Consider the following 14909-nt stretch of genomic DNA (forward strand, 5'->3'; position numbering starts at 1 on the left):
TCTGACCAACATTTTGTCCTCTTGCGACTTCTCGTTTTGGACTTTTTTAGCAAACGGTCGTGTGCCGACATCTTCTCGCTTCTTCTGATCCTGGATCCGATAGCGAACGGGTGCATTTTTATCTCTATCAGCATCGACTCCTCTTGTGCTTTCTCATTCTGGACACAATAGCGCTCGGACCGACATCTCGTGCTACTTCTCATGTGGGGGATTCACAGCAAGCATTGCTTCTCGTGTCGTTTCTCGTGTGGCCCTCTTTCTTGTGCCAGGATCCCATTGCGAACGGCCGCTTGTTCTTGGCGCTTCTCGTTTGGGCATCGATAGCGAATGGAACATTTTGTCTCTCCCAGCATCGGCGTGCTCTCGAATCGGGATTTCATGGTGAACAGTCGTGTGCCGACATCTTGCTGGTGGTCGTGAGAAGGAAGAGCCATGGACTGAGAACTGCGGGTTTCAAAGCAGGAACGGCGAGTGGACAGGGCGTGGCCCATTCGATTCACATGCAAGGCCCATAATGAAAAGACGTGCAGTGAGACCTACTTTGCGCCAATGACGTGCGTTTCCCGCCAAGGCTTCAGACGACTCTTGGCGAGATACACCAGCCGGTCGGAGCTAAGTGCACAATAACACATATTTATTATTAGTTATTTTTCCCTTTTGTCTGTATTCGGGTCTGGATGGGGGCGCTCCAATTAGGAATATAGTTTTATCGTGTTTCCTTTGTTACCGGAATTTTCTGTAATAAACTTGTTTATTTTTGTACATTTTAATTCCATCTCGGTTTGAGTTATTTTATACAAGTGTGAAGACGTTGGGTGGATCTGTGAAGGTAAGCGCTCTTCGGGCTCTTCCTCACCTGCGTATAACGAATACCATTATATTGAATTGAATGCTTCGGAGTATTAAGCTCGTTTTAATCATCCGTGTCAACCTGCGGTGTTCACTGCAGGGTAGTTACATGATAGTACATAGATACATAGGTATGGATGAACGGCTGGACATCGGGACATACTCCATGAGGTTATTTTGGAAAATTCCGAAAAAAAAAAATCATTCTTGCATTTTGAATGTAAATAAATTTGAATGTATTTTACATGTACGTATGTATTAATTGTACAATAACATTCATTTACTCTCATGTATAAGTGATATGCAAACAACATGTGGTGTTTGAATCTGAAGATATTATATATTTATTGTCTATAAATATTCTGTCTATTATATATTGTAAAATATTGTTTTTATATATAAATAATAAATATTTGGGGGGGGGGGGGGAGGGAGGGGATATTGTAATCATTTCCATCTGTCCATACATCCTTCCGTCCCTCCGTCCATCTGTCTGGTTATCTCCTCCTAAACGGTTGTGCAGAAATTCACCAAACTTGGTATTTATGATCACGCCATGGCACAGAGGTGCAATATCAGTATCATTTTTGGCCCTTTCCCCTGGGGTGAGGTCATAAGGTCAAATACCAAACATTGCAATTATGGGCACATTTTAAAAACATTTTTTCATGAAACTTTGAATATGCAAACATTTGGGGGCGCATTCAATATGAAACGTTTTTTGGGGATTTGACACCTGTTCATTCCACAGGAGGTAATAACTTGGGGTCACAGGGGTCAAAACGGGAAAAAAATTCTACTGAAAATTGATATTAGGTCATTCCTTGTGTGATGATGGTAAAGAGATATTTTTGCCATCTTTCAACTTTGCTTTTGGTGAGAAATGGAGGATTTGTGATAGTACACCACAGACTTCATTCTAGTTTATTATAAACAAGGGAGAGTACATGGTGTTGCACAGAAAAAATATGTAGGATTTCCGGCAAATGGTGTGCATTGACAACGTATGTAGTTATTTCTCTTGTTGTGGTTACCTTTTGCCTGCGAGTCTGTGGCAGCACTGCCAGACCCCACATACCAATATACACTTTGTAGCGGCCTTTGGTGTCCTCAAAAAGGCCATCAAGGCCAACATGCGATAGCTTAAACCATTGCCCAGATCCTGATGTACCTACACCCAAAATTGGGGGCCTCCAGGTGCTACGGTTCGGGCCATGAAAGAATAACATACAAACGCACAAACAAATTATTAATAACTGCTATATTAATCTCTTCTGAGGTATTAATAAATAAATAATTTAGTTAATTTCTTTAACAGCCCTAACAATTCTGCCTTCTTGTGAGATCATCTGGGGAAAGTTTTATGCTCAAGACTTTCACAAACCGGTTGACCAGGCCTGACGTTCGACGGTAGGTGGTTTAGGTAGGAATTTGTAATTTGTTTTGCAGTGCCGGAGATACATACTCCGAGAAAAAGACACCATAGGATCTCAAATCCACCATTGACCAGTGCTCTTGCAGACAAGTTATCCAGCTTAACGTCCTTCCATTGGACGGTGCACACATTGATAAATCGCCTTGAATGTGAAACACCAGGTTAACAGTTTATAGCTGAATTGGGATGGTGAACACAGGCTACATTACTCAAAGGCAAGTACACATATCTTCGTGAAGGGACGATCATAATGTTAGCCCCAATGTAATGCTATGTAATACTAGCACAAACACTCCAAGCTCATATACCAGCCCCAATGTAACCATTCAATTGAATGATCATAATAGATTCCTTTCAATAACTCCATGTTCCGCCACAGATTTACAAATCATACGATGATAAATAAAATTGCACCCATGTCCGAAGGAAGCTGTGTGAATGTTCACAGTGTGAATGTTAGGACATCCCGTGCAGCAATGTTCACAATGTGAATGGTAGGACATCCCGCGAAGCAATGTTCACAGTGTGAATGGTAGGACGTCTCGCAAAGCAATGTTCACAGTGTGAATGGTAGGACATCCCATGAAGCAATGTTCACAGTGTGAATGGTAGGACATCCCTCGAAGCAATGTTCACAGTATGAATGGTAGGTCGTCTCACGAAGCAATGTTCACAGCGTGAATGGTAGGGCGTCTCGCGAAGCAATGTTCACAGTGTGAATGATAGGACATCTCGCGAAGCAATGTTCACAGTGTGAATGGTAGAACATCCCGTGAAGCAATGTTCACAGTGTGAATGGTAGGACATCCCATGAAGCAATGATCACAGTGTGAATGGTAGGACATCTCGCGAAGCAATGTTCACAGTATGAATGGTAGGACGTCTCGCAAAGCAATGTTCACAGTGTGAATGGTAGGACATCCCGCGAAGCAATGTTCACAGTGTGAATGGTGGAACATCCCGCGAAGCAATGTTCACAGTGTGAATGGTAGGATGTCCCGCGAAGCAATGTTCACAGTGTGAATGGCAGGACGTCTCGCGAAGCAATGTTCACAGTATGAATTGTAAGACGTCTCGTGAAGCAATGTTCACAGTGTGAATGGTAGGACGTCTCGTGAAGCAATGTTCACAGTGTGAATGGTAGGACGTCTTGCGAAGCAATGTTCACAGTGTGAATGGTAGGATATCCCGCGAAGCAATGTTCACAGTGTGAATGGTCGGACATCTCGCGAAGCAATGTTCACAGTGTGAATGGTAGGACGTCCCACGTAGCAATGTTCACAGTGTGAATGGTAGGACGTCCCACGTAGCAATGTTCACAGTGTGAATGGTAGGACGTCCCGTGAAGCAATGTTCACAGTGTGAATGGTAGGACATCCCGCGAAGCAATGTTCACAGTGTGAATGGTAGGACATCCCGCGAAGCTCACTTATATCATGGCTAAAATATTTTTATGTGGCCGCGAAAAGCCATGAAAACGCGAAGCACAGGCCTGCGAATATAGACGCTGATCATGCTTGTGTTACGGATTCGTCACTTCCGTTGTTGTGGTTTTCATCCACTGTAAATATTTTTGATTCCATGTACTGTTATTGTTTTCAAAAGGTTTATTGTTTATGACCTGTTTTCAAAAGGTGAAAAAGTTAGAGTTAAAAGAAACCGAAAACCGGCTCGGGAACCGGACGACGACGAAGAGGAAGAGGAGGAAAAGAAGGCGGAGCGAGTGGAGTCGGACAAGAAGCATAGTTGCTTTGCGGTCTGGAGCGAACATTGGCGAGCAAGAGTCACGAGTGAACTTTGGGTTTCCCAGGAAAGGGATTCCTGCGACAGAGTTGTTATCGCTGTGACAGATTCAACTGCGTGTCAGGTTTTGCGATTGATTCCGAAGAGAATCCTCGTCGTGCCGTTACGTCTCGAGTACGGGCCATCGGCCATTTTGACTCACGCACTTTGTGCGTCGAGCAAGGTTTCTTTGCTTCGCTTCAGCCGTTCTCACCGCATTCAGACGTTTATCTGGTGTGTGTGTGTGTGTGCAACGCGGATTTTGAAGGTAAATCTGAGGTTCGCCGACTGTGAGCCGTGAAACATCCATACCCGAGGGTGTGATTTCCCAGTCGCCTGGAGGGCGCCTTTGGATTTCCCAGTCGCCTTGAGGGCGCCTTGGTGCAGCTTTGGCCGTGTGGCTGTGACCGTCATCCGAACGGAATTCTGGTCTCGATTAGACATCGTTCTGACGATCGCTGGAGCGTATCGACTTCGGCTTGAAACCGGGAAAGAAACAACAACTTTGATTTGAAGCCGGGAAAGAGACATTGGGAATGTTCTTGTTTCACTCACTTGGAGCACAGTGAGTTATATATTACGAAACTGATGGTACCATCATAGGATATATATATTGATTGTACTTTTGATTACTTTGTTCACAGTGTGAACATTCAATAGGGTTCCACGCAAAGTATTGACATGGGCAATGAGGAAGTTAGGAGTGGAGGAATGGTTGATCAGAGTAGTGATGGCAATGTACAAAAGAGCGCGCACAGCTGTAATGATGAAGGACGGGAACAGTGGTGAGTTTGAGGTGAAGATGGGAGTGCATCAGGGGTCGGTACGAAGTCCACTACTATTTGTAGCTGTGATGGAGATGCTGGCTCAGAACGTAAAGGAGGGTTTACCGTGGGAGTTGTTGTATGCAGATGATCTGGTGTTGATTGTGGAAAGTATGGATGGACTGAAGGAAAAGATGAACAAGTGGAAGGAATGTATGGAGACAAAAGGTCTGAAGGTGAATATCGGAAAGACGAAGGTGATGGCAAGTGGTAAAGCATGTGGTGAGATGGAAAGAACTGGGAAGTGGCCCTGTGCTGTGTGCAGGAAGGGTGTCGGAGTGAACTCCATTCAATGTACAATGTGCGCTGAGTGGGTTCATCAAAAATGTAGTGGTCTGAGAGGGTCATTAACCAGTGTGGCAGCTACATTCAAATGTAAGGTGTGCACAGAGGGAGCTGCAGATGGAGGAAATGTTGAGTTGGATCTTGGAGACGGCGTGAAGCTGGAAGGTGTGAAAACATTTTGCTACCTCGGAGACATGCTGAATGGAGAAGGTGGATCAGACTCGGCAACGGTTGCTAGAGTGAGATGTGCATGGAAGAAGTTTCCGGAACTGAGTGGCATGCTGACGAGGAGGGGAGTGTCATTGAAGCTGAAGGGAAAGGTGTATGCTGCATGTGTGAGAAGTGTTATGATTTATGGGAGCGAGACATGGGTAATGAACGTGGAGCAGCAACGAAGGCTGGAAAGGGTGGAAATGCGAATGGTTCGGTGGATGTGTGGAGTATCATTGAGAGAGAGGACGACAAATGATGAATTGCGAAAGATGATGGGAATAGAGCCTGTGATGGATGCTGTGAAGAGGAACAGGTTGAGATGGTTTGGTCATGTGTTGAGGAAGGATGAAAGTGACTGGTTGAGAAGAGTGATGGAAATGAATGTAGAAGGAAGTAGAGGATGGGGAAGACCGAGAAAGACTTGGCTAAAGATGGTGGAAGAAGAAATGCGGGCAAGGGGGTTAACAAGGGGAGATGCAGAAAATAGGGCAAAATGGAGAAGATTGTCATGAGGCCCGCAAGGCTAACCCCCGCTCTAGCAGGGTAAATGGCCTTAAAATGCATGTTGTTGTTGTGTGTTTTGTACTTTTGATTACTATTATTGCTGTTCTGTTATTCTTGTGTGATCTTAATACAATACTGGTTTGTTTGTAACAATTGGTGTGGCTTCACCATTGATCTTTGACATCCAGAATAACACATTTTTCTGCCGTGACTCCTCTATGGGCTCGGAGGTACACCGTGACCAGGAGGTTGGGGAGGAGCACGTAACACTTGCGGCTAAGTTGCTTTGTGCATGGCTGGTGGAAGATATGTTTTCGAACTGTTATGCTCGCGGCTCGTGGAAAAACCGCGGATACTGAATGTAGAAGCAGGTAGCAATTTATCAACCAGGAATATGCAGAACCCACGAATTTTGGGACTGCGAATGTCTGGGTCCAACTGTATATGCAAAAATGTTTACTAACAAATATCTGGCTCCCTTTAATTTCGATTTCCAAAGACTTTGAGGACCTTGTAACATATAATACTGTTCCAGTAATAACTTAGTGATTAATGAGGGATGAATTATTCAGTAGTTATATCCTAATGAGTATCAGCATAAGCATTTGTAAACCCCAATTAGCATCAATCAGAATCATATTTTGTGTCATATTTCCTGTCACCCTTTATCATCGTGTCTGTTTCTTTTTCCTATCTCCCATCCGTGCTTCACCTTAAATCACACCCTTTATGCTCTCATACCATTAATCACACTCCACAAATGGATGTTCCACATGTGCTACCATGGAGCCTAGAACGTGGGGGTTTTACAATCATGGCAGTTGACATGTGCAAGATCCACGCAGGAAGGGGGGGGGGAGCGAGAGGGCCGCCTATATAAGGCAGGACGATCGCACCTCACGTCCTTTCTGAGATACACAGCCAGAATCATCATCTTTCTCTCTCTTTCAGCCGGGACCACAGAACGACCATCAAAGCTCTCCTCTGTGTATTGTCCAGCCAGCGACACACACCATCGATCACTCTGATATTCATGACAAAGACCATCATCTCTCTCATATTCACAACCGGGGACTCACACAGCCCATAGCGCCCAGCCATCAGTCAGAACCTCCCACACACCTCCATCCACAGAATGAGCGCACAGTCATTGGCTCAGCAACGGACAGCCAAGGGCGAGACTAAACCAGAAGAGGTGTCCAAGAGAGTGCCTACACCGCACACAACGACGCTAAAGGAAAGGCCTTGTTTGAGTGAACTAGTTTGGTGTACCAAAGTGTTATTTTTTCCAGTCTCCTGATGCCTTTATTCTGCATGGAATGCCTTAGATGTACAAGAAGCCTTGAACGGGGGCTAGTGAAATCGCATTGCACTTTCTGGAAAATATATCTATCTTCAAACTGTCTGTGGCCACCCTTCTCAGATTTGTTTGTTGCTTCACGAAAAGCACGGACTATGGATGAATGTGTTCACCGATTATATTGTGGAGAAAATGAAAAACAGAACATGGGATTTGAACCTGGGGCCATAGCATGATGAGGGAAGCACCCAGATGGGAATACTAAGCAGGTCAATCATTTCGGTTAACAGTTAGTATGGCCCAAGGGTCGTGTTAAGTGTTGAGCTAAATGATTTATGAAGGTAGAGGGTGAGTTGCCCATTATGTTCAATTTCCCTAAGGCCATTGTGCTCAGATTGTGTATATATTACTCACCATGTTTTTTCCGTAAGGTCTATTTTGGATCCAATGTTGTAAGCTTCAATATCTTGCAATGGACCTTCAGCAGGCTCAGCTTTCTCCATGACACGTAGACCTTCAAGCAGGTCGAATCCTTTCTCGTCCCGTCCACGACTTGGGATGCGTGTTGGGCACACCGTCTCTGCATGGCTCAAACAAATGTATCGGAACCAAAGAACAATGCCCAAAGAGCAACCATTAAGCTCAATAACACCATTACTACAGTAACAACACATGTAAATCCTCAAGGAGATTTTTGGGGATATGTTAAGTGGATAGAACAGAACTGCTGGGGAGAATGTTGGGCTTACTAGTGCCAGTAGTTCCAATTTACACCTATAGATATATATACACCCCCCTGGTGATTCCTCTATCTATGCAAATAAAAAATTGATTCAAACAGTGATTCCTGACCCCCAAATTGCTGCACAAGGTCCTCAGACACATTGCAATCTGGCATTAATGTCTGCACAGGTTCTGCAGACTGACCAACTGTTTCGACCATTCCATTGGTGGGATAAGAGGTACCGTATTTTCACGCAAATAGCCCGCTGCCCCCTTGTATACCCTGGATCTGGGGGGAAAAGTGTCTAGGAAAATTTTAGGCACATATAATCCTCACACAGGTATAACCCGCAAGCCAGCTTTCCTCTCCATATGACGGGAGATAAGAGATCTCCATATTTCCAGCAGCGGACACCGGCTTTGTTGTCAAGGGGGCATTCAAACTTACATAACACAATATTTGCGCAAATCTGACGCACTCACTCCACCCCTGTAGCACTCTGTAACGCTTCAAAAGTCACCCACTAAAATATTATGTAACACTAGATGAAGACACCCTTCCCTTATTTTTTCCCTTTTTCCTGTGATGCTATATTTATCCCGTTGTTTTTTTCAGTTACTACGAACTATATTTGTAAAAGTAAAGGTGGCACATTGTACCATCAATAACACGAGGCAGCAGTCAGAATCCCTGTAACGACATCATCAAACTACTCACTCAGAGTGATCGGAGTGGTCAAAACTGCACCAACAATATTAATTTTGTACTTTTACAATTTACATTTAATTATTATTTAAGGCATTTTATATTGTACAGAATGAATGAATGAATTAATTAATGAATGAATGATCGTTTTAAGGCAATTTTCCCTGCTAGAACGGGGGTTAGCCCCCGTTCAGAACTTGATGATATAAAATCGTACAATTGAAAGGATATGAATATACAAAATATAATGTCTTCTCAGGGAAGTGAGGTCACTTTTTCTTCAGTCACCAGTTCCAAGAGAACACGACATTTAAACAAAGCAATTTGCCTTTATCATTAATGCATTAAATATGTCATTAAATACTTGCATCTTTAAATAAAGGGTACCCGGAACAAAGTCGTCATTGATTGATTTAGCGTAACGTAAAGACACTGGAAACACCCACCGCCCCCACTTCCCCTTGTAGCACCAGTACCTTAAATACGGTAGCTTTGGAGTTACATATACATGTGTATGTAAAATATACAAAATAACTCTAATTATAGATATTACAATTAAACTTGCAAAAAAAAGAAAAACTGCCTCTTTTGTATCTCCTTGATAATGTACGGTAACTTGGCCCCTTGTAGTTATGTCACATGCCGTATGGTAAAATACCGCACCATATAACTGCACACAAGTATAGCCCGCAGATGGAACTTTTGGAACTTTTTTATGTATAACCCGCGGGTTATTTGCGTGAATATACGGTATTCAAATTACTGAGGCAAAAAAAGAGTAATCTATATTTCGATCCATATATTGCCGTATTCGTTTTATCAAGTGAAAGTTGACAACGGTATTCTATAAATTAATAATACACGGTTTGTAAAGCACAATGTAATTGCTTTGAAATTGCATCTCGCATCGTTCAAATGCATCGATTGTTGAGATGTAAAACGCACTTCAAAAAAGCTCATTCGTTGCACAACCATTATCAAAGACGGTGTGCACGTTATCCACCAAATGCACAATTAAGCCAAGGTCAGAGGCCATCTGTTGATATATTTGCACTCTTTTATCACATCCTTATTGGGCTTGCTGTGAATGTTGTTACCCAGCACACACGAAGCAAAAAGCGGGGTTAAGCAATTGGTTCACTTCTGTCCGTCCATCTACAAACGTCAGTTTATGATCGAGGAAAAAGTTAATTCAAATTGAATGTCATATTTTGAACACAAATCGGAACATGAATTGGAAAGCGAACCTATGGCTTAGCAGTACTTTGGCTCTGAAATTGTCCCGATCGCACATGCGCAGAGCGGAGTGAGGTATTTTATTTTACTCCCTCTGTTTCTCCGGCAGTCAAACAAAATTGAAAATAATTCAAAACAGGAAACTTACTGTTTTTAAGGACGTCATAAATGATATAAACAGGCACTAATAATTAATGTAATGTGGTAGATAAGGTGGTGTAAAAGCCACTGCATCAACAGTGGTAAACTTCCTGGTAAACTGGTGTTGACTTAGCTGGTGTTGGCTTAGCTGGTGTTGGCTTAGCAGTTAGGGTGCTGGCTTAGGATCCTAGGATCCTGGGTTCGAATCCTGGTCAATCAAAGTCAAAGCCTAACCCCTGCTCTGCGAGGAAAAATGGCCTCTAAAGGCGGTTCTATAAGACTGCATCAACAGCTCTAATCTTCCGGACTTTTTTTATACAGTGGTTAAAATAATTATTTTATTTCAATTGAATTATATACTTGGAGACAAGCGTGGGTTGAGGTGTTCTATGAACTCTCTAGTTTGGAATTGTTTCAAATGTTTGAACCCTGTAAAGGATGGATAACCTCTCCTTGATCAACTCTTGCATTGGAGCATTCATGACTTCTGCTGAATACCCCATGACTGCCAAGAATATGGGCCCAATCACCAAACACCTCAATAATGTATTCAATATAATTTTTGGCAAGGTATTGTTTAGTCGCCAATAAATCTACTTATTATTACAAATACTGCATGAACCTAACTAAATGTACACTTGTAAAACCTTCGTTTTGAAACCTTCAGCATCTCATATCACTTGATCATGTCTAATATTTTCCTAGAACTAACCTCTTCCCTTAAAACCTTCCCATTACCTTCACAAATTTTCTGTTTGATAACTTCCTTGATGCGAGATATGGCTCCGTAGTCTTCAACATAGAACACATAGGATGAGGAAGGTTTATTGGCGATCTCTTTGAGCTCTGCCTCTTCTACCTCATTCCCTACTCCGATAGCAAATAGTGTAATGCCCTTTTCTCTTGCTTCCAGTGCAGCGACCTGGATAAAGGAAATTGTAAACATGTCAGCAAAAATATATAAATAAAATGCCAGCACGTCAACAAAACTGAAATGTCCAAAAAAAAGAAAGTTGTAACATTAAAAACTCAAAAGTTAGGTTCTGGAACAACCAGTTGCACAAACAACCTAACCCCACAATGCAGAGTTTTCCTCCACTCACTCATGATCACTCACCGTTACATTGTCCTGAGATTTTCCGTCTGTCACAACAACAACAGTGCGCACCAAGACAGCACTGGCGCGAGGAGAAGCAGGGAAAACCTGCTTTGTGACAAACTGGATGGAGCGGCCTGTCTGGGTGTTTCCTCCCATGTAGAGGATGTCAGAAATGGCAGCAATGAGCCGTTTGCTAGATTTGTGTGCAGCCAAGGAGATCTCCAGCTGGGGTGCATCACTATACTGGATCACAGAAACCTGCACAAGGTTAGGGGGTAGGTTTGGGTTCAGGGTCCTCATTTAGTCTTGATTTATTCAGCACACATTTATTCTGACGACTCATCGGTAACCTTTTAATTTATTGCATGAAAAACAGTTTGGAAAAAGTTATGTGATTATTGCTCCTAAAACTATAGTCAGTCTCAATTACAGAGGAATATAAACCATGAAGGCATTTATTTATCTGACTGGATGGTACCAAGGTAGCGCTTTGACCGGTCTAGTCTGCATTTTATACTGAACCTGCCGATGAAGATCCTACCATGATATTTAGCTAAGAGATGCAATTGTCATTTGGCCATTCCCTGGCCAAATCCCAGATTCCTGTCCTAATTATTTTTACAAAATTCCACCCCTGAGTCGATCGGATCTGATAAGTAACAAAAACAGCTAGGTATTAATTTTATAAAAGGTATGTGCACTCATTCAGGCCTAGTTTGAAGAGGACTTGTACAGGAAGAAAACAACCTTTTTGAAATGCACTTGGAAGTTTTTAAAAATGAATAACTATCCTTGCTGGTGAAGGCTAGTGTCGATCTGCATCAGCAGACAGGTAGAACAATAAATTAAATCAACATGGTGTTGATTGAGGCATGCTATCCGCCATGGGAAGGAGAACCTGACGGTTTGGTCATGAACTCTTCGACTTTTTTGCTCCGATGAAGCATTAACACCTGAAACATCAGCTTCTCCTTGCTTTCAATGGCAGTGAGAATCCTTCAATCAACCAATCATGTTGTCCTTTAATATGTCTGTGAGATATTATTACTTAATCACAGAGTAACTTACATATTTTTCAGTTAGATAGATGGATAGGTAGATTTTCAGTGAATATAACATACAATTAAAGCTTTGCTAAATATTGCCTCATGTAGAAAGAACCCTTGTAATTGTACATATTTCATATAACATTATCATTAAACATACTGCATGTAAACAATATGTCATATTTTCTCTTTCCTGAAAGTTAACAAGCCAAATTTATGAAAGGCTCCTAGTGAGAGTCTTGCTAACAAACCCCTAACCCTTAAACACTGACAAAAAAAAATTGTTGTATGCCCATTGCCCACAGATAATTATCTAGATAGCAATTTACGAAGGGAGATAAACAGCCGATTAGTTGTGTGCGTCTAAACAGCTGATTAGCCTGTGAAACTCCGCCCATATCTCCAACATGCAATTGAAATGATGCACTTGCATGGAATCGCAGCGCCACAGACAATTGTTGGAGTGGGTTCAGCGCATTGCTCCTTATCGTAGATGGATCCAGGTCATCTTCCATTAGATTCAGCAGCCAATTAAATGATTCCTAAGAGAGTCTGTAATGGTGGACAAATTTGATGTTGTCATACTTTTCCAGAGGATTGCATCTATCCTCAAAGATTCTCAACGCACATTGGTGACCTGTCCTATTCCTATTCTCTTCTACTCTACTGCCTCCACTTGAACGAATTCAAGCACTCCTAATGCATCCATATTCACCGTCCCATGTAAACTACCAATTATAAGCCATGCAATGCTTGATTCAATGCTTCATCATAAGATAATCTCTCTCGATCAGCATGTTGATTATTATTACCTCCGCCACCTAAGGTGGACGGGGTTATGTTTTCACCCCAGTCTGTCTGTTTGTCTGTGAGCAGAATATCTCAAAAAGTTGTGAATGGATTCAGATGAAACTTGGTAGACAAGTTTGTTGTGTTGCAAGGAAGAATTGATTCGATTTTGATGAAAATCTGCATCCTTTTTAAGTGATTCTTTACAGGTCAGGTCCTTATCAGGTCAGGTGTGCGTAAGGTAAGGTGTTCCCAGATAAAGGTAAGGTGTTCAGCCTGGCAGAGGTATGCGCTCTACCTGGTGCTGTTCTAGTTATTAGTTATGCATCGGCATTTCGAGTAATAGTCTGGTTTTTTTTCAGCTGAAACTTGCATTCTCAACACACGTTAAACATATGCTTAAGATAAACATAAGTTTTTAAAATGCGGCAGCCTGATGAGGCAGATAAAGAATGAGGTGTAGATGATGAACAAATAGGATAAAGCACAGATAAAGAATATATAGGATAATTACCACCAAAGTACTGCATTGAGCAGATATTTCCATAAGAATAGATTGTGCTAATACAAACATCAAGACCAAGATGCAAAATAAAACCTCAGATTGATAATGTTGCAAACATGTATTTTCCTTTTTAGTAAGCCTGCATTACGAGCGCGCATTAATGATTTAGCCCTAATGTCAGAATACCCCACGGCACCAGTGTGTACTCTGGCCCAATGTCAAAGCTGCTGGAGATGTTGACAAGCCATTGTTTAACCGTCTCGAAGTTTTCAGGCTCCACACTCCACGAGCCATCCAGAAGAAAAACCAGCTCGTTAGCAGCTGTGCGGCAGCCTGATGAGGCAGATAAAGGATGAGGTGCAGATAAGGAACAAATAGGATAATGCATGGATAAGGAATATATAGTATACAAGGTAAGGATAAGGAATATACTTGTGAATATATACGTAGATGGTATAGGTGTGGATAATATACAGTCTAGGAAGTATGAGGAATAGGACACTTTAACAAAGATTGAAAAACTCATTAGGTGATTTGAAAAATTTAAATCATTGCATTCAATCATTATAATCACCAAGCTCTTCTCTATTACACAGTGGTTTTAGCCAAATTTATTCAGATTGTCTCGGTTTCAGAAAATCATTTCAAGATATATTATATAATGCGAGCCGTGGTTACTGTATGTGCGTTCGGCTGTCTCCCATTTACGGCAACCACTTCCCGCTCTGCAATTAAAAAGCCTTTTGAAATAACAGGAGATCAGGCATGAATAATGTTGAAGCCAAATTGTATTTCACAAGCAGGATGTATTGCCCTCTTTTTAGACAAATTGAACCTCCACCGCTCGATATTGCACCACCATTTTGTGGTGGGTGGTATAAGTAGCTCAGAACTTTGGTGCAACACAACTAAACATTTTAAAAGTCCATGAAATCATTAAAATTGATAGATTAACTTAAACTTTTACCATCACTGGGGACTGGTACTTTTCCTTGTAAACTTATCATTCCAACTAGGAAAAGACTTTCTGCAGCTAAATTTAAAGATTCTTAGCTGATAAAACATTAACTAACTGAGGCAGACATGTACTATCTGAAACATCTGATACAATAAATTCACACAAATCAAAGTGTTTGTACAATATTTGCCAGAGAGATGTGTAACATACCAATACAGGCATGCACAGAATCAAAACATTGGTTTGAACATGCCGAGATTATATATATATTGTTGCGAATATGGAATTTGGCCTCCATATCCGCTTGTAAATATTCCCCTATTTCCCCAATACTCCCCAACTATCCCCAATCCCCCATTCCCTAGTCCCATTGTCTGTAAACAACACTCTGTAGAACCGACCTTCCCCTCTTTCCCCCATTAAATGTCGTGCCCAGGTCCACCGCATCTCACGTAGACAACTTTCGGACATCTTGCTAGTTATTCTTAGTCTATGTCAGTTAAGGACTCGTTTC

At 42.0% G+C, this 14909-nt stretch overlaps 1 protein-coding gene across 1 annotated transcript in view; it reads right to left on the reverse strand.

Annotated features, from left to right (window-relative positions):
- LOC144893248 (collagen alpha-1(XXI) chain-like) overlaps positions 1–14909 on the reverse strand; it is a 109076-nt gene that overhangs the window by 62258 nt on the left and 31909 nt on the right. Inside the window, exons 3-6 of the mRNA XM_078783105.1 lie at positions 13634–13770; positions 11116–11355; positions 10737–10920; positions 7607–7772 (exon numbers count right to left, since the gene is read on the reverse strand). Of these exons, the coding sequence (XP_078639231.1) occupies positions 7607–7772; positions 10737–10920; positions 11116–11355; positions 13634–13770 (727 nt within the window). The remainder of the gene's footprint in view (positions 1–7606; positions 7773–10736; positions 10921–11115; positions 11356–13633; positions 13771–14909) is intronic.

The sequence above is a fragment of the Myxine glutinosa genome, chromosome 8 (assembly GCF_964187855.1).
Source record: "Myxine glutinosa chromosome 8, kmMyxGlut1.1, whole genome shotgun sequence".
Classification (NCBI taxonomy): domain Eukaryota; kingdom Metazoa; phylum Chordata; class Myxini; order Myxiniformes; family Myxinidae; genus Myxine; species Myxine glutinosa.